Raw genomic sequence first — 18,767 nt, 5'->3', positions numbered from 1 at the left:
ATGTAAATTATTCTGCTGAAAGACTTAAAAATGAATATTATTTTGCTAAAATTAAGTTAACATGAATATTATTTAGCTGAAAGGTTAAAAAATGAATATTATTTAGCTGAAAGATTTAAAAATGAATTTTTTTTAGCCGAAAGGTTTAAAAATGAATATTATTTTGCTGAAAGGTTCAAAAATGAATATTATTTTGCTGAAAGATTTAAAAATGAAAATTATTATGCTGGAAGGTTTTAAAATGAATATTATTTTGCTGGAAGGTTTAAAAATGAATATTATTTTGCTGAATGGTTTAAAAATGAATATTATTATGCTGAAAGGTTTAAAAATGAATATCATTTTGCTGAATGGTTTAAAAATGAATATTATTATGCTGGAAAGTTTAAAAATAAATATTATTTTACAGGAAGGTTTAAAAATGAATACTATTTAGCTGAAAGGTTTAAAAATGAATACTATTTAGCTAAAAGGTTTGAAGGTTTGAATATCCAGTATCTTATTTATCTCCAGGGAGAGAATGGTGTTGGAGCTAAAATCTTAGAATCTCCCTTGACAACTCTACTCCACAACTCTTTCCCTAACATATTGAGATTAAATATTTTAAACACAACAAGCTAATAGTAGTGTCCTATTATGTATTTAGCAAGAAACACCGGAAAATTCAGAAATGTTAATCTTTTAGTTTTGTATTTGAATCAAAATTGTTCAAAAATTGAACATTTTTAAAATACGATTTTTCATATTTTTGTCAAAACAGAAAAACCGAAGATAACTTTCTCCTTACTAATCCGAATAAAAGCTTACTGGTACAGTGAAAACCAGAAAACTGTGGAATATAAAGACGACATTGTAATAATACTTAAGAGTATTGGATGGTGTTACAAAGTAAATAGCTTATAAAATCACCATCCAGCTAAATGGGTCTGTTTACACTGCACAAGTGCTGTATTTCATGTTCATTGGACTGTTTAAAAACATAACTTTAGTTCGAAGTTGGTCTTTCTATTCCAGAATTTTCTGGTTCTCACTGCACCATTGTTAATCAGACATGTCAGGCTTTAACTTTAGAAAACTTGAAATTACGACATCTGTCCCTTTAATGAGAAAACTTGAAATTACGACACATGTCCCTTTAATGAGAAAACTTGAAATTACGTCACATGTCGCTTTAATGAGAACACTTGAAATTACAACAACTGTCCCTCTAATGAGAAAACTTGAAATTAAGACAACAGTCCCTTTAATGAGAAAACTTGAAATTACGACACATGTCCCTTTAATGAGAAAACTTGAAATTACGTCACATGTCGCTTTAATGAGAACACTTGAAATTACAACAACTGTCCCTCTAATGAGAAAACTTGAAATTAAGACAACAGTCCCTTTAATGAGAAAACTTGAAATTACGACAACTGTCCCTCTAATGAGAAAACTTGAAATTAAGCCAACAGTCCCTTTAATGAGAAACTTGAAATTAAGACAACAGTCCCTTTAATAAGAAAACTTGAAATTACGACACATGTCCATTTAATGAGAAAACTTGAAATTACGACACATGTCCCTTTAATGAGAAAAGTAAGTATGTAGACAACTAAAGGTGCAAATATAACATCAAGAAAAAGAAATATATAGAGCGTCCCATATCAAATTAGATTTTCTCCTTAACGCCAAAATACGCACAGAATACCCAAAAAGCCTAGTATTTTCTTCATGCCAATTTTTACATTAGCTTTAAACAATTTTTTTTAATTGACTCATTGTTTTTAAAATTTTATTTGTCCAGAAAATCGAAATTTAAAGCTATAAAACGATCCAATATGATATGGGACACCCTGTATATGAAAAATATTGCTAAAACTTGCCCTGGACGGAGTTGAGTAGATCATGTTTGAGTTGAGCAGCTGAATCTAGGTTCTGATGTCTCCAGACTACAATCCCAGAGTTCATTGGTCCAACCACACTCTGGAATACGCCCTGCAGGGATCTAAGTATAAGAGAGGTTTACCACGCTTCGTGCTATTTATTCAGGCGCTAATCGCAACTTTTTTTGTGTGCCTGAACTTTATATTTTATGAGGTATTTTTTAAAACTTTTTCAATCAAGATCTTTCAAGTCCAACCATAGATTAAACTATTTAAATATTTAATTTATTCAATATTTAATCATTTAATTTACAAGTCCAATATTGTGTACACATATCTAAAATGTCGTCTGTCACGAAATGTTGTTTTGTTCCAAAAACTGGGGTTTAAAAATTAATTGCTACAAAACCAGAAATTTTTTTGAAATCGTTTGTTTACACCTGGATTCAGACTCTAGTTCTTGTGATGAGTCTCGGAGAAGCTTAATCCAATCTTCAGGATTGGTTTTCATCTCCAGGTTCCAGAGTTCATACACTCCACTTGTATCAGGGCCCGGAGCTGCTGGTTCAGTCAAACTAAACCATAAAACACGATGNTTAAGGATGATCAGACCTGGCAAATCTTTAAACGAAGTAACTAACTTAATCGGGTCGGTTTAGTTCAGCTCTTTTATTGGTCATGCATTTTGATGTTTAAATCCTAGAGGCACGATAGTTTTGTTCATTTCAAAGTTTTATTTAAAAACCTGGAGGCATGATTTGAACGTAATTAAGTAATATTTTGGTTCTTCTCTAATCAAAAACATGTCAAAATACAACTTTTCTATTTTTACCTTTTTAAAGTAACATTGTCCTGGTTTTGAAGCATAGGAAGAATCTTTTGAAAGTATTGATTCTGCCAGTCTTGATCTTGTCCCAGCTTTGCTCGAACCTCAGCTCTCTCATTCAAACTACCTACAGGATAGACATTAACAAAGACAAGAAATGTACGGTTTTCCCCAACATCAGAACTGATTCACAACTTTAGATATATCGGAAATTTATACCACTAGAAATTCAAGGCGCTTCGCGACCTTCTTTCTAGGCTTTTAGCTTTTAGCCTATTTAAATTGTGAGCATGTTCTTTTTGTTTACATTTTAAAACAAAGAAGAAAAATATTTTGCCGATTTAAAAAAAAAAATTCGCGGATTTTCAAGAATTTTTTTTTTACAAAATTAAAAACCTTTAAAACACATTTTTTAAATTTTTATCATTCATAAACCTTCCCTGTGGTCACGTGATGTCCAACAAAAAATTTGGGCCCGGTCAGTTCAGCCGTTTTGACGTTTATTGGATACAAACAAACAGATATATAGATTCCATAAATTCATGATTCCTTACAACTCTAGATTTTTCTTCTTCTTCCAAATTTTCTTCCGATCGGTTTAGCCGTTTTGACGTTTATTGGATACAAACAAACAGATATATAGATTCCATAAATTCATGATTCCTTACAACTCTAGATTTTTCTTCTTCTTCCAAATTTTCTTCCGATCGGTTTAGCCGTTTTGACGTTTATTGGATACAAACGGACAGACAGACAAACGGACACCCAGACCAGCAAAGTATATATATATTAAATCAATTCAAATGTACAAAAGAGAAGTCATGTTGAAAAAATTTCTATTATATTTCTAAATTTTCTGTATCCTAAGCAGAGAACCATTGACTAGATGAACTGAGTTAAACTAATCATCTCTTTGTAGATAGAATAAACTAAAAGAAAGGATTATCTCCCCAGGATAATAGAATGGGTTTAACTCATTGATTCTATCCAAAAGTTACCAGCTCTATAACCTACCATACTCCCAGAGATGAACAACTTGGTTCAACCCTCCTAGCTCTGTAGTCCAGTATCCCAGGAGAACAGAGTGACTAGTTCTCAAGTGGAACTTATCCTTACTCAGAGCAAGAAACTCTCCGACCTGTGTTATAAAAAATACAAACTGGGATACCCACAAAGGATCAGACTTTTTCTCATAAATTATGATGATTTCAAGGTTACTTTAAATCCTTTGCCTTCAATATATTCAATAATTTAGCAAAGAAAGAAACAAGTTTACAGTTGCAGAGAATCTAAAGAATAAGGAAACAAGCAGTTTAAATTCCGTACAGTCGTCTCTGAAGTCTCATTCTTTCTGGGCGACCCTGTAGATGAGTAAAGATATTGAAACCTGAAATTTGACAAGATTTCTTTTATATGTGATGAATATGTATCAAAGGCGGTTTTCTGTTAAAAATGCAAACTTAATAAGGTTTATTTTACCTGTTTAAAAATATGTTAATTAATTTCCCAATCCGTGTAAAAATTGGTATTGAATGTAGCTCTTGAAATTGTTTTAAGTATAAATACACACCTTTTGAGGAATGAGATTGTAAGTTCTTAGCTCATAAATCTTCTCCTGAAGTTTTCCCGTAGAGCTAAAGGACCTAGACCAGGGTTCTATCCGTCCTACAACCTCTCTACTCACCTAGAGATACACAGTGAGAACCTGTAGAAAACTGTTGAATGATAATCGTATTTGTTTATTCCCTTACATAAGAATTTTGTATTTTTCATTTTTCAACTGATTTATCTCTGTAAATGTTTAGGACACATTTTTGGAATAGTTCAGTTGCAAATTCCAAAATGTGATAAATGGATCGATTAAAAGTGAATCGGCCGGTCAAAGAAAAAATTCCAGGGAATAGGAATAAAGGGAAAGGAAATGGCGCTGGTCTGGCATGAGAAAGCCAGTTGCACTGCTTTCAAGACAAGTTCGGTAAACCTTACACACACTCGTTTGGTACAGACACACAACATGACTACAGTCAAGGAAATTGCAGAACATTGTTGTCAATTATAATTAAGCTGGAATTCCTGGAATAACGACTAGTAATTATTGTAAACTTTAATCAAATTATATTCTTTGCTTGAAAATTTGGCTTATACTGTTGACTTAATTAAATATATAAATGATATATCTTCTTTTATATTAAACTTATTTTTAAGTAAACAATTAACAAAAAACAAATGTACTCTCCTCATGTAAACCAAATCAAAAGCTTTAAAAACCCAGGAATTGAAGACAGTAGTTGTGTTTAGTTATTGTTATTGTTATTGTTTTCATAAATACACAAGTCGGAGACTGAAACTTAAACCAGTACAACATCTCAAAATTATATAGCCTTTTTAACAAAAAAATATGTTCATAATTTTTCTCAATTTTTATGAATATGTTTCATCAAAAGCGAAGCAAATGTACGAACCCTAGAAAAAAACTCTCTATAGATCCCGGTACCAATATTTTGGTCATTTGTACTGTTTAAAATTTCAGACTCCCTTAATATGTACAGTGCAGTGTGTACAATGTAGACTTTACAATCGAGTACAGTTCTATTAATTGTGTGAAGGTGAACGTGTGTATCCGTGATGCTTGCCTCGGAGACGATTATCTTCTTAATATTTAATCTGAACCTTGTTGATAGAGTTAAATCGGAAAAGGAACTGAATACGGTAGGTTTCTTCAAAAGCTCGCGGGGGAAGGCAGGCGGCCATACGCCACAACATTTTCCCCTTTTTTCTGACAGCCATGAGCCACAACCGCACGGTCTTTTATGCCACAGCATTTGAGCTTTCCGTCAATTATGACGTTTTTAAATAATAAATTGCAATTTTTAAAAATCTTGCCACATCATACGAAAGATCATACCTTTAAGAAATTTTAGAAGTTTATTAAAGATCAATGAATTGTGTGCTCAGTTTATTTTGCTTTACATTATACAAAGAAAATTTTACATACTTTTACGAATTGTGGGCACCAAGGCAATTTATTTGGGGTAGTCTAAAGAATAAGAAAATCTGAGAAAAATCACATAATTAGCTGTCAATACCATTACCTGAGCGGTACAGATTTTCTTTCATTCTATTTTGCAATTTTCCGTGCAAATAGTGCAAATTTTCAGTTTTGGGTGCCCTTTCAACTTTAAAAGTATGTTATGGTGCAACAGTTTTAGTGATTATAATGTTTAAAGAATAAGCCATTTTAGAAGAAAGATTGAATTTATTTTTGAGGGAAACAAATTAAGCAGTTTATTTTAAAAGGAATCGTCATTATTTCTATTTAAAACTTAAGTATAAAGTTCTTTATATATACAGAGCTGAAAACTTTAAATGGTGGATATCGAGATTAATGCTTGATCCTCTGTTTTTCTTAATGTCAAGACTAATCTAATCTTGTTCGTGTATCCTGAAAAGTGTTTAAAATTTAACCAATCAAAGTCGCGTATACGTAGTTGATAAATTTGAAATTTTGCGTGCCATTTAGATTATATACAGAAATGGGAGGAATTCTCTAATTTAAAAAACCGGTTTTTGATTTTTCTCTTCAATATCCAAGAAAGAACGGTTTGAGAAGAAAATCAAAAGTTTTCCATTGGATACTCAGATTAAGTAATCGGGATTAAGGATATCTCATTCTAAGGTTTTCAGCTCAGGGTGTTTTTTATCTTGTCAATTTTGATTCTTCTCTAATACAGGGGAAAAGAATATATATTCTCATGATTACATTAATTTATAACACATTCTGGGAGGTTTTGTTTATAAAAAGAAGTAGGTGATTATTTCAAAAGATTGAACGTTCAACGTGTCCTCCCCTCATTCTCCAAACAATGAGTCGCTATTTTCCTGAAGTTTTCAGTGGCCAGACTGGGGGACAGACCAAAAAATAATGCTCCGATCTTTTTAAGATTTTTAATACAACCTAGGCCTAGTCTAAGAGATCAGTCAGTCAGATCAGTCGTAAAATGAGGGCGCAGCCTTAAAAACCTTGTCGCCTCCCCCTCTCGCACATGTTGTCATTTTACACTTAAACCCAATGACCATGAGAGCACTGCCTTTTTATGCCCAGTTTTTTGGACACTGTGCCCTTATTTTTAAAGCTATTGAGCTGAAATTTGCAGCGTACCCGTTTCATAGACAGGGCTTGGCTGTAGTGAAAAAAAAATTTACTTTTTTTTATTTTCGAAGGTTTTAATTAATAAAAAAAAAAAAAAACTGAAATCTGTACTAAATAGCCAAAAGAAGCGTTATTTATTGATTATTTTTCGCAGATTTTTGAAAAATCATAATTTTAATGCACTAAATGTATTATTTAAAAACGTAATAACTACCGAAAGACTCAAATGCTGTGGTATGGAAGACCGTACGGGGGTGGCTCATTGCTACTGGAAGATAAAAAGCTGAGAGTAAACTTGTCCGTCTTCACTGTTCATCTTGCGGAGACATTATGGACACAACTTTACAGTCTTTTACCCTTTTCATAAAATAAACTCTAGCAGACATAATAATATTATGGCTTTTGAAATTAGGTATTACAATGCTAATTCATAACAAAGACGATATCTAATTCGTCACTGAATTCCCATGTTTTTTGGGACACCCTGTATTTTAGTTTGGCCGTGTTGTGTTATATAAACATGAGTTTAGATCAAGTATCAATTCTATAAAAGAACTGTTTACCTGGAAATGACCCTAGATTTGGATACATTGATCCGAACAGGGCCGTAATTGAGATGAGACAATGAGACATGAACCCCCTCTTGTAAGTGCTTTTTACGTGCGTATCAAACACTTCTAAACATCTTGATTTCCTTTATTTGATTTTTCCAGACTTTTTTTGGCTACTATGAACTTAGATTGTAAAATATTGTGTTATTTTATAAAATTATCTGTTATAGTTTTCCTGTTCAGCAATTTAAAATTCCTGAATTATGCATTTATTATTTTTTTAATATACCTAATATTCCTCAATAATAAAGTTTTATAGAGCATCTTTTTCCTTAAACTTGAATTATTTAGAATTATTTTGGCGATGGAAGACGACTTTTATTTCACTCTGGGAGAACTATTGCTGACGTAGTTTTAAATGAGCGGAACGATATTTTGAGATGCAGGTATCCACCTAAGCTTTATTGTGAGGGATACCATGCATGTCTATAGGCCGGGCTACCGAAAGGAGCATCCAAATTTGATTTGTTTGTTTGTATCCAATGCACGTCAAACGGCTGAACCGATCTGGCCAACATTTGTTGTGGCAACTTGCTTGACGATCCAAGCAGGAGTTATGGGCGGCTGGTCGAAATTTTGTTAAAACTTTTAAATTTAAAAACTGTAGTATTCCAATTTGAAGAGCAACATTTAAACGGTAAATTTGTTTCTAGAAGATGAATGCAAAGTGCCCTGAAGGCTAAAGTAACTAGATCTGAATATTAGTATAAAACTAAAGAGAGGGCGATGGAGGTAGATTTTACTCTACACACATTGAAATTTGAAATATCAGGACACTTATAGAACTAGTAAAAAATAAATTCCATGGTCCTGGCCCTCTTTTTTCTTTTACAAGAAAGTTTTTATTGTTTATAAGAAAGTAACTTACTGGGCTGTAACCTATTTTTCTCTAATTAGGTCCATTTCTATACTAGACTTCCTCTTTTTTTACTTTTAATTGTGGCTCTGTCTGTGAGCATCTTTTCTTTGGGCAGTGTAAAACAATACAAAAAAAGTTCGCGGATTTTCAAATATTTTTTTTGTGCATTTTTAAAATTTCTCAAATCAAAAGCTTCTGGACTTACATTTTTCTTTTTGAGTATTGATAACCCTTCCTTTGGATCATGCAAGGTCCATCACAAAATGTAGGCCCGATCGGTTATGACGTTTATTGGATACAAATAGACAAACGACAGACACATCTTCTATTTCAGTTGTAACAAAAAAGTTTTCGGATTTCGTAAAAAAAAGACGTGGATTTTCAATATTTAATAAAATGAAATTTTGTTGGAGGCTAATTTTTGTAAACTTTTATCACCCATAAACCTTCCCTGAGATGAGGTTTCCTTAAACGTGAGTAAAACCCAAACTCGGGCTTTTATATAGAACCCAAGTCAGGATTGGTTCTGATTTGACCAATGAGAGACTGTTTAGCAAGCTTTCTCTCTGTAGCAGACAGAATGCCGTCAGATCAGCTGTGACAAGGAGATGTAAATTTCGAAAATTCAAACTTAATGTAGATAGATTAATAAAATTTGACACCACACATAATTCCCGAGATTTTAAATGTACAAATATAAAAGATTACTATTCCAAAACTCTGCACTATTAAAGAATGACTTTTAAGATCCGGATACTATTTGAGTTGAATGCAAGCACTAAATGAATGCTTTAAATTAAATTAATAGTTCCTTTTAAATGTTCAGTTGTATCGGAACTACCTCCGGAAAGAGCAGAGGATGAACGAAGACGTCAAAGCACTACCTACATGCCTCAATACTAAAGAGCTCTTAAAATTGCTCTTCGGCGTATAATCTACGAGAAACGAACAATCAATGTTCGCAATTCTTAGTCGTTACGCCGGACCATCTCGCTAATTAAGCCGCAATATGAGTAAAGAAGATCTATATTTTCACTCCATTCTTTGACGTAAAAGATATTAGAAACGAACAATAAATGTTCGCACTTCTTAATCGTTACGTCTGATCATCTTGCTAATTAAGCCGCAACATGATTAAATACTAGCTATATTCCCATTCCTAGAATCGGCCTACGCCGATGCACTATCGATGGCTACTCTTATTTTTATTATGTTAAAATAAAACGGGAAACTCGATCCCGTGTATGTTCATTTTTAAGCATGCACACTCTTAAATGTAGCATTTTTTTAATAAGATATAACACGCACCGTGTTTGTAATATCTACAGTAATACTCCTGATAAGTATGCTATCTTCTAATAAGTAATTTAGTTTTTTCCTCACGAACTGCTTTATTACAAATATTTGAATATAAACTTACAAATAATTCAGAAATGGAAAAAATACGTAAAAAATGTATCTTTTAAATCTATTCCGACTTTATTGATTTATTTAACTATATTCGTATGCACATGATAACTCGTTAATAAACTTTTGTGATAAATTCATATTTTCAACAATCCTGTAAACTATAAATGATACGTAAATAAATATCTAGATTTCAAAAAAAATATAAAAGATTTTACGAAATTTACGATCATCAGCTGCTGAAGACTCAAACCTTAAAGAGAGAAAACCCCAAGATGGTTGGTTCTAAACTCAAGGCCATCCAAAAACCGGGTCTTGACTTGATCTTTATTTGGGTCTAAGCAGACGCAAAGACCGGGTTTTCCTAGGGTTTCAGCTTTAAAAATCTCATCTCAGGGGTCATGTGAGGTCCCACACAAAATTCATCTACCTACAAAGTATATATATTTTTGTAAGATATATTTGTAAGCATACAATTGATAAAAGAAGCTCCCTGAATTTCAGTATATTCTAGTTTTTGATATTTGCAAAATACATTAAAATAAAATTCAAATGTGTTTGTAATAGTTTGCGAGCTGCTAAAGATATAACTAAGAAAAACAATATGTTTCGAAGTCTAGAAAGGTAAAAAATATAATTTATTTACATATTGCCATAAACAGGGTTACTCGCAAAGATTAAGACTTCAGAGACGACTGTACGAAATTTATTTTTGACATTCTATGTTCATTCATTAAAACTAAATTTTGAATGTAAAACAGAAAACCCAAATTTAACATGTCAGATCATTAGTTTCATGTTGTCATCAAAATGTCATCCTTTTTGGGCAACCCTGTACCGTGTACATTACATGCTAGACAAAATAAGACAAGAAATGTTTATAAATGTAAATATGTAATAAATACCGTACCCAATCCCATAATTATACATTGTACATTGTCTGTAAATCTAAATAAGCTTATAATCAACCATGCAAAACTTGAAATGCGATTAACCTAGCCTAGCTGCATCTGTGAATAACTACGTCAAACCTGTATTGTGATAAGCTTAACTACGCTTATATATATCTATGCAAATCTTGTTAATACGTAAATTAACTTAACCTGCAACATAGATATCTAAATACACGTCAGTTGGAATTAGACACCACTTTAATTACAGTGTGAGAGTGATTCTTATTGGTTAGCAAACAAGAATCGTCTTGAATCACTCTCTTGAAAGAAAGAAATCGAAAGAATCTATGTAGTAAAATATTACTGAACTGAATAGCTCTTTTGCCTCGTCAACCATAACTAGAGCGAACAAGTATTGTTACAGATTAAGTCGTGTCCAGATTAACATTGATAGCGGTATTCGTGGAACCGTGAGTTCCTGATTGAGTTATACCTGGATTGATACGGGTCAGAAAGACTTTTATGGACTTTTATTACAAATACACAAAACACATTCTTTACTATTTACTTCTTTTTAAACCACAATTTTCATTTATTTAATTATTTTAATCGTCTTTAAATCTTTGATGTCATGTTTTGGAAAAACCACGGAAGTACTAGAATCTTAGAAGTTTCCTAAATTATCATTGAAATAAAGTACAGGGTTACCACAAAGGATGAGACTGTAAAGACCGCCTTAAACTAATAAATCTTGACGATCCCAAAGTGTAGTAAAGTCTCCTGTCTTAGATATAGTCTAATGATGACATATTTAATAATTTGACAAAGAAATAAACAAGTTAAGAATTTCATTTTTAAAAATTCCTTATTGTAAAGGTTACATAAAAAGATTTTTTTTTATTCTTGTTCTCTCCTTTGTTTATTTGAGTTGCTTTTTTGTATTATTTATTTTTATTTTTTTGCTTATATCTGTTACATTATATGACGAACTCCTGATGATGCCAAAGTTTTTGACAAAATATATTGAGAAGAAAATGATATAATTCTAGTGCTAGAGAGTAGGGTTGGGATTTGTTTAAAAACGATCTAAAGTTAAGAATTGCAAAGAATCTTGAAGATAAGGAAGCGGACAGTATAAATTCCGTATAACCGTCTCTGAAGTCTCTTCCTTGTTTAGTGATAGTTCATCTAAATATGGTAGATATAATAGATCTAGTGAATAGATGTAATATTCATCCAACCAATCTAAATATTCATGTTTAGTGATGTAAAGATAGTTAAACTGAAGATGATGGATATGATAGACCTAGTGAATAGATGTAATATTCATCCAACCAATCTAAATATTCATGTTTAGTGATGTAAAGATAGTTAAACTGAAGATGGTAGATATGATAGATCTAGTGAATAGATGTAATATTCATCCAACCAATCAAAATATTCTCACCATTCAACAATTAAACCAAGAGTAAGTTTCACCAGCTTAAATATTTTTTTATTTAATTAGCGTGTACTATTCCCAAAGGTACCCTTTAAATCTTTGTCTAATCAAGGATAAATGAGATTTAATTTTTACAACTGAAAGTTTGTGAATTTAAATTGTGGTTTCTTGGTAAAAGTGACATGCAGAATGCGGATTTGCTGCAAAGAAAATTAAGGAAATTGTCAGGATTTAAGAATACATTTGACAAGGAAAAAACGACGATAATTTTCTCATATTGTACTAGAAAAGAGGTTTAAAGGGAACCTTTGTCAAACTGACATTTTTTCCACAAATGGTGGCTGCGTATAAAGTAGCGGCATAGATAATATTTTTCCGGATCTAAATTCATTAAGGATCCGGATCCACATCAAAATTAAATGAATTCTAAGCACTGAATAAAAAATTAATTTTAGTTTTCTTTTCTTTTCCAATCTGCAAGAAAAATGGTTAAAACGTCAATATTTTTTCAATACACCAACTATTAATTATCGAATTACTTAAATATGAAAAACAGCTTAATACTTACTGTTAAACCTGAATTATTCTAGTTTTGCTGACACCGGAGAGAAATCTATTCTTGATACTGCTCTCCCTTTTAGAGAAATGTTCACGGCTACTAAAATTATAGTGAAAGATACTTTGTAAGTTCAATCAGTTTTTTAAGGATGGAAGGGATTAAGAAGGTTAGGATGGAAGGGATAAAGAAGGTTAGGATGGATGGGATAAAGAAGGTTAGGATGGAAAGGATGAATTAGGTTAGGATGGATGGGATAAAGAAGGTTAGGATGGAATGGATGAATTAGGTTAGGATGGATGGAATAAAGAAGGTTAGGTTGGAAGAGTTAAAAAAGGTTAGGTTTGAAGGGATAAAGAAGGTAAGGATAGAAGGGATGAAGAAGGTTAGGATGGAAAGGATAAAGAAGGTTAGGATGGAAGGGATAAAGAAGGTTAGGTTGGAAGGCTTGAGGAAGGTTAGGATGGAAGAGATCAAGAAGATTAGAATGGATGAGATTACGAAGGTTTGGATGGAAGGAATTAAGAAGGTTAGGATGGAAGGGGTTACGAAGGTTAGGATAGAAGGGATGAAGAAGAATGTAAATATTTTTATGAGAACTGATACTTATCCACAGTTTATCAATTTAAAGATGGTGTGGCCGTAACAACATTGCAAAACAGTACAATCAGCTAGGACCGGACTATCAGCTAGACAGGTAAACAGTACAGTCAGCTAAGACTGGACTATCAGCTAGACAGGTAGATCAGCTAGGACCGGACTATCAGCTTGACAGGTAAACAGTACAGTCAGCTAGGATCGGACTATCAGCTAGACAGGTAGATCAGCTAGGACCGGACTATAAGCTAGACAGGTAAACAGTACAGTCAGCTAGGACCGGACTATCAGCTAGACAGGTAGATTCACAATAATTAGTGTTTCAAATTTTCATAATTAACTTTCTTAATTAACTTCTTGATTAATACAGTGAAACCCTTAATAACGAATACATAAAAAGAATTCATCAAATGTCGTATTCTTCACTTTCTGATAATGGAATGTTGCAAATATTTAGTTTTTTTACTTAAATGATTATATGGCACTTTTTAAAACTGTTCCCGCATATTCATGGCTATTTATTTATTTTCGTTAATACTGAAATTTACGTAATATAGTATTACACTCATTAAAAAATTGTCAAGACGACATTTAATAAATTCTTCCGATGTATTCGTTATAAACGGTTTCACTGTATCATCGCTGACATTTTCTAGAATTAATCACCGCTTATTTGTCCATACTTATCAGTTTAAAAATAAAAGAAAAGAGGTTTGTGAGGTAATATTTTCAATGTTGGCGTATATTTATAAAGGCAAATCAAACAATCATGAACAACCACAGAGTTGATCTTGTGTTCGCTAATTTTTTGTCTATCTCTACAGAGAATGCGCGAATTTATAAAAAAAATGTTAAGTTTTCTCTACTCTTAATTTTTACAAATATTTTAGATGCTGTCGTGCTCATGATTTCTGTCCGTTTGATCTACCAGGACTCACCAAATCCAACCCTGCTCCCTATACTATGGTAAGTGTTTAGAAGATTCCTCTTCTTTGTACTATATAGAGTGCCTGTGAGTGTACTTTGTATTACATAGAGTGCCTGTGAGTGTGATCAAGTTTTCTATGATTGTCTGAAAGCTGTTGGTTCAAAATCTACGGAAGATGTCGGGAAGGTATAATTTTGTTTTTAATCTTTAAATATGGTTTAATCATTATTCTTTCTGAAGTCAGAATTTTCGTGCTTTGAATTTCAAGATCAAGGATCGATCTCTAGGGATAACTCTTGGCGGATCAATCTTACTTGTCAAAATTCCCACATTGGATATCAAGATCAAGCGTTCAAGATTAACAATGCTCCACACTGAAGTTCCGATCTCTGATAATAATTTGTGCTAATAATTGAACCATAAATCTAAAAAGCATTAACATTCTTTAGTCTTTAAATGACAATAATATCTTATCAGAAATATTCTAGTTTAATTGTGCAGTTTGCCACATTTCTACATCTAGCATAGACCTTCATCAGATTTTTGCAAATATGAAAAATGTTTTGTTTAGATATTTTTCAATATTGCTAAAGTTCCCTGCGTTAATTTTGTTCAGCAGCGAAGGTAATTTATCGGCATTTAAAATATATATAGTGAATTAGCAAAAGTTTTTTTTACGAATATGTGTTTTTTATTATTAAATTTTAACATTAACACATCGAAAATGACTTAATTAACACACCGAAAATGACTTATTGTCCAACCAATGTTAAATATTTCTTTAAGGGTCTTAACTTTTTTATTTTTCTGAATATGCATCCAAAATTTTGGACGAAATTTTACATAAATAAAAGAACGACTGCAATCGGATCAATTTGATTGATAAAAATCTTAAAAATATATTTCTTAACAAAACTGTGCACATTTTCATATTTAGATGCAGTGTGAGAGATAAATCTTCTGACAGGAAACCTTATTTTGTTTACAAAACAATCGTAACAAATCGATACTTGTTGATTACACACTATAATGTCGTCTTCCAAATTGGTTAACTAAGAAACAATTTTTCGTTAAAAAATGTTCCTTGTCGGGAACTCAAGATAAGGAACCTTCTGCAGTTGTCTAGAGTGGACTGAGGATACAGAAAAGCAACCTCTTTTAGGCACACAACGCAATTCTAATTGTATGCCCTGTCCAAAGTTAGATGACAATTTTTATTTTATTTAGCATATTTTGGAGAAAAGGGTATTTCGAATATGTTAAAATTATAATATTCAAAAAGATAATTGTCATGTGTTCCAGAAATACGCGAGAAGCTCAAGAAATATTGATATAACCCTCTCAACAGCTGTGTAAACCACCAAGAGAAGGAAACTGAAGAACGTTTAAATGAAAGAAATCCTCTTAATTTTGAACCGTATTGCTTTTTTGGGGGCACAACTCATACAACATTTATAAGAAAAAAATTTCGTGGTTACATTTTAAGTGATTTAAAAGAAAAACAGCTTTTAAGAAAATAGTCGATGCAAAAATGTTTTACCCCACTCAAGAAATTTGGCTTTCATTTCAATACAACACCGTCAGAAGCCTTATTTCAATACGATCAAAAATTTGTGTTTTAGATTAAAAGGTCTTGAAGAGGAATAACTTGCTTTATTTTTAAAAGTGGACTTCAATCTTTGATCCAAGAAATACTCTTAGATTTATAAACTGAAGTTTCTGATTTAAAGAGATGCTGTGTTTTCTGAGTAATTTCAAGTCACCTTCCATTTAAAGAGGGGCATCCCCTGTTCACAACGGTATCCTTGACTGATCAAGCATTCACAACGCTACCCTTGAAACCCTTGACTGATCAAGGATTCACAACGGTATCCTTCGAACCGTTGACTGATCAAGGATTCACAACAGTACCCTTGAAACAGTTGACTGATCAAGGATTCACAATGGTACCCTTGAAACTGTTGACTGATCAATGATTCACAACGGTACCCTTGAAACTGTTGACTGATCAAGGATTCACAATGGTACCCTTGAATTTGTTGACTGATCAAGGATTCACAACGGTACCCTTGAAACTGTTGACTGATCAAGGATTCACAATGGTACCCTTGAAACTGTTGACTGATCAAGGATCACAGACTTTTCCTTGTTTATCTACAGAAACGCTTATGTAGTTGTTGGAAAACTTGTTTGCAACCTGTTTTATATTTATAAAGAATTAATATTATTTACTTTATAGAAGTAGCTGAATATAAATATTCATTATTTTCTTGTATAAAATGTGACGCCAACCATGGCGTTGAGTTCACCAAGTACTCTTATAGCCAATACATTTCAGATTTACGGTATTTCACACATAAAATTTAAGAGATAAATACACTAATCTCTGTCCTCAATGTTCATCCAAAGGTTTTGAATGTACCGTTGTGAATAGGGGAAGGTCACTTGAAATTATAATTACAACCCTTTAATTTGTATAGTTCGTGATTTACATAAATATAGTAGTTCCAAATTTTTGAAAAAAAAACTTCAGTTTCTGATTCTATTGAGCCTTAAGGAGTTTCGATTTAGAAATAGCTGATTTCCTTATTTTAAAAATCTTTCTTCACTTGTTTAATTATTATAATAACTAAAAGATAGCAACCTATTCTTCCTTTTCCCTAAAAACTTTAAATTCAAATTTTGAATCCCAAAAGTAAATGCATGTAAAAGCTTCTTTTAAATCTCTGAATTTGATTACCGTGCTCATCTAATACAGGGTGTCCCATGATCATGACGGAAGGAAAAAAGTTTTGAATGTCGTCTTCCATATACTGTATTAGATATTAAAGACTTTTTGCAGTTTATTTCGTTAAAAAAAATTTTTGCTCAAATATATTTTCCTTTGAAATACATTTTAGTATAATATGACTCCCATTATAATATTTATATTATTGTCTTACGTATCAAACATAATAACAAATTTTGGAAGAAGACATTCTAAACTATTCACAAAGTGTCATGTTTCGTGGGACACCCTGTAGGTAGAATTATATATGTATGATTGAACAAAACACATTTATATGATGATAATCAATTTTTGTACTAATATACTATATATATCTTTTTTTTCAATAAAGGTGACAAAAATTATTTTCATAATATTTACGCGCGTCTAAAATTTTGAAAAACTGGAAAGACTAGAGTAAAAAGAGATAAATAGTAAAGTTTTTTTTGAATTTTCATTTTTATTTTTAACTAAACTGATGTAAATGTTAGGGTTGCTATCAATGCAAAAATTCCACATGAGAGAGAAATAATCAGTCCGTATGAATTAAAGTTCGCATTGGTTGATTACTCGTGAAGCACGTGCTTCAATATACGGAAAATCGGAATATAAAAACCTCATATGACGTCACTGATTATAGAGGCGAGACTGATGTCATATGAGGTTTCTATCTTTTACAGTTAAACCCTAAATAAGCCATACATCGAAAGAATTTATCAAATGTCGTCTTGACACTTTTTCACTATATATTTTACGTAAATCTCAGTATTTGCGAAAATAAAGAAATAGCCGGTAACAGCTTTACAGAGCTCCATATAATCATTTATTTAAAAATACTAAATATCTGCAAGATTCCATTGTTAGTAAGTGAAAAATACTACCTTTGATGAATTCTTTCGATGTATGGCTTATTTAGGGTATAACTGTAGGAGACGACATTTTCTGTACATTGGAGCGCATCGAAAGTACGCAACCTTATACAACCTTGTTTCACACTGTTATTATCCCTGTTTATTAATTTAGGTTGTTTGTTTGTTTGTAATTCACGTGACGCTTGAAGAAGTAGCACAGAGACAGTTTTGTGGGGCTTGGAGGTCATTTCGCGGGGCTCATGGCGGCTCTTCACCCCACCCCTCCATGGATAGCATGCAGTTAATGTGGAGTGACATCACTGTTTACTAATTGTTGTTTATTTGCATTAAAACCATCATGCAATTCCAATATGTCACCGTTAAATGTTAACAAACCCCGTTTCCCTCTCTTTTATTCTCCATAGATATAAAGAATTCAACTAAGGGAATATTCACACAGCTTTGTTTAAAAATTAAATTGTATTAACATATAATAAAACAAAGTACTGCTCCAGGCCAAGGAATATAAGAGGAATTGCCATGTTTACAAATGAAGTGTACTTTTCCGCCCAAAGACAGTACACTGCAGTACAAAACATACCTACCCCTCTGAAATAACTTTCCTTGGATTAGTACCTTGCATCAAACAATATTTGCGGTGAACATGATTAATGTAATAGTTGTACTACAGTATTAAATCAATATATCATATAAGTGGCAGAACTAATATTGAAAATATCTAAAAATTCTTAATAAACCCCTTTCCCCAGGAATTCATGAATCGCTAAATTGCAAAACAGGGTTCCCGGCCTTGTCAGAGTCGGCGAGGAGAAAACAAACTGTGATTGGATAGACTTAAAATAGAGAGGATCCTTGTTTTATCTATCCAAAGATCTATTGGAAGAAGTTGAAAAATATGAGAAAATATTTCAAAAAATATTTTTAAAAATACATGGAGAGTCTCTGGAGAGAGGGCATGATCCTATCGAGAAAAAAAAATTCAACTATTACTGCAA

The 18,767-nt window shown here is 32.2% G+C and overlaps 2 protein-coding genes across 4 annotated transcripts in view; one reads left to right on the top strand and one right to left on the bottom strand.

The window, feature by feature from the left end:
• Positions 1-382: 382 nt before the first annotated feature.
• LOC111706512 (protein NipSnap homolog 3A) overlaps positions 383-18,767 on the bottom strand; it is a 29,857-nt gene continuing 11,472 nt past the window's right edge. The window contains exons 3-8 of the mRNA XM_023479407.1: positions 4,262-4,375; positions 3,706-3,829; positions 2,698-2,818; positions 2,306-2,440; positions 1,866-1,987; positions 383-580 (exon numbers count right to left, since the gene is read on the bottom strand). Of these exons, the coding sequence (XP_023335175.1) occupies positions 504-580; positions 1,866-1,987; positions 2,306-2,440; positions 2,698-2,818; positions 3,706-3,829; positions 4,262-4,375 (693 nt within the window). The 3' untranslated portion in view covers positions 383-503. The remainder of the gene's footprint in view (positions 581-1,865; positions 1,988-2,305; positions 2,441-2,697; positions 2,819-3,705; positions 3,830-4,261; positions 4,376-18,767) is intronic.
• LOC111706511 (phospholipase A2) lies at positions 5,226-15,582 on the top strand. Of its 3 annotated transcripts, XM_023479404.1 has the most exons (12): positions 5,231-5,400; positions 7,744-7,838; positions 10,286-10,342; positions 11,969-12,079; positions 12,643-12,735; positions 13,240-13,305; positions 14,096-14,171; positions 14,242-14,319; positions 14,705-14,757; positions 15,071-15,100; positions 15,252-15,295; positions 15,436-15,582. In XM_023479404.1, the coding sequence occupies exons 1-12, from the start codon at positions 5,317-5,319 to the stop codon at positions 15,462-15,464; spliced, it is 816 nt and encodes a 271-aa protein (XP_023335172.1). In that variant the 5' UTR covers positions 5,231-5,316; the 3' UTR covers positions 15,465-15,582. The 3 variants fall into 3 exon arrangements, with proteins under 3 accessions (XP_023335173.1, XP_023335172.1, XP_023335174.1); XM_023479405.1 differs by lacking the exon at positions 11,969-12,079 and having other exon boundaries at positions 5,226-5,400; XM_023479406.1 differs by lacking the exons at positions 14,705-14,757; positions 15,071-15,100; positions 15,252-15,295; positions 15,436-15,582 and adding an exon at positions 14,421-14,615 and having other exon boundaries at positions 5,233-5,400.

The sequence above is a fragment of the Eurytemora carolleeae genome, unplaced genomic scaffold (assembly GCF_000591075.1).
Source record: "Eurytemora carolleeae unplaced genomic scaffold, Eaff_2.0 scaffold736, whole genome shotgun sequence".
Taxonomy (NCBI): Eukaryota; Metazoa; Arthropoda; class Copepoda; order Calanoida; family Temoridae; genus Eurytemora; species Eurytemora carolleeae.
Note: the sequence above shows the minus strand (reverse complement) of the source record. Positions and strands in the feature narration are given on the sequence as shown.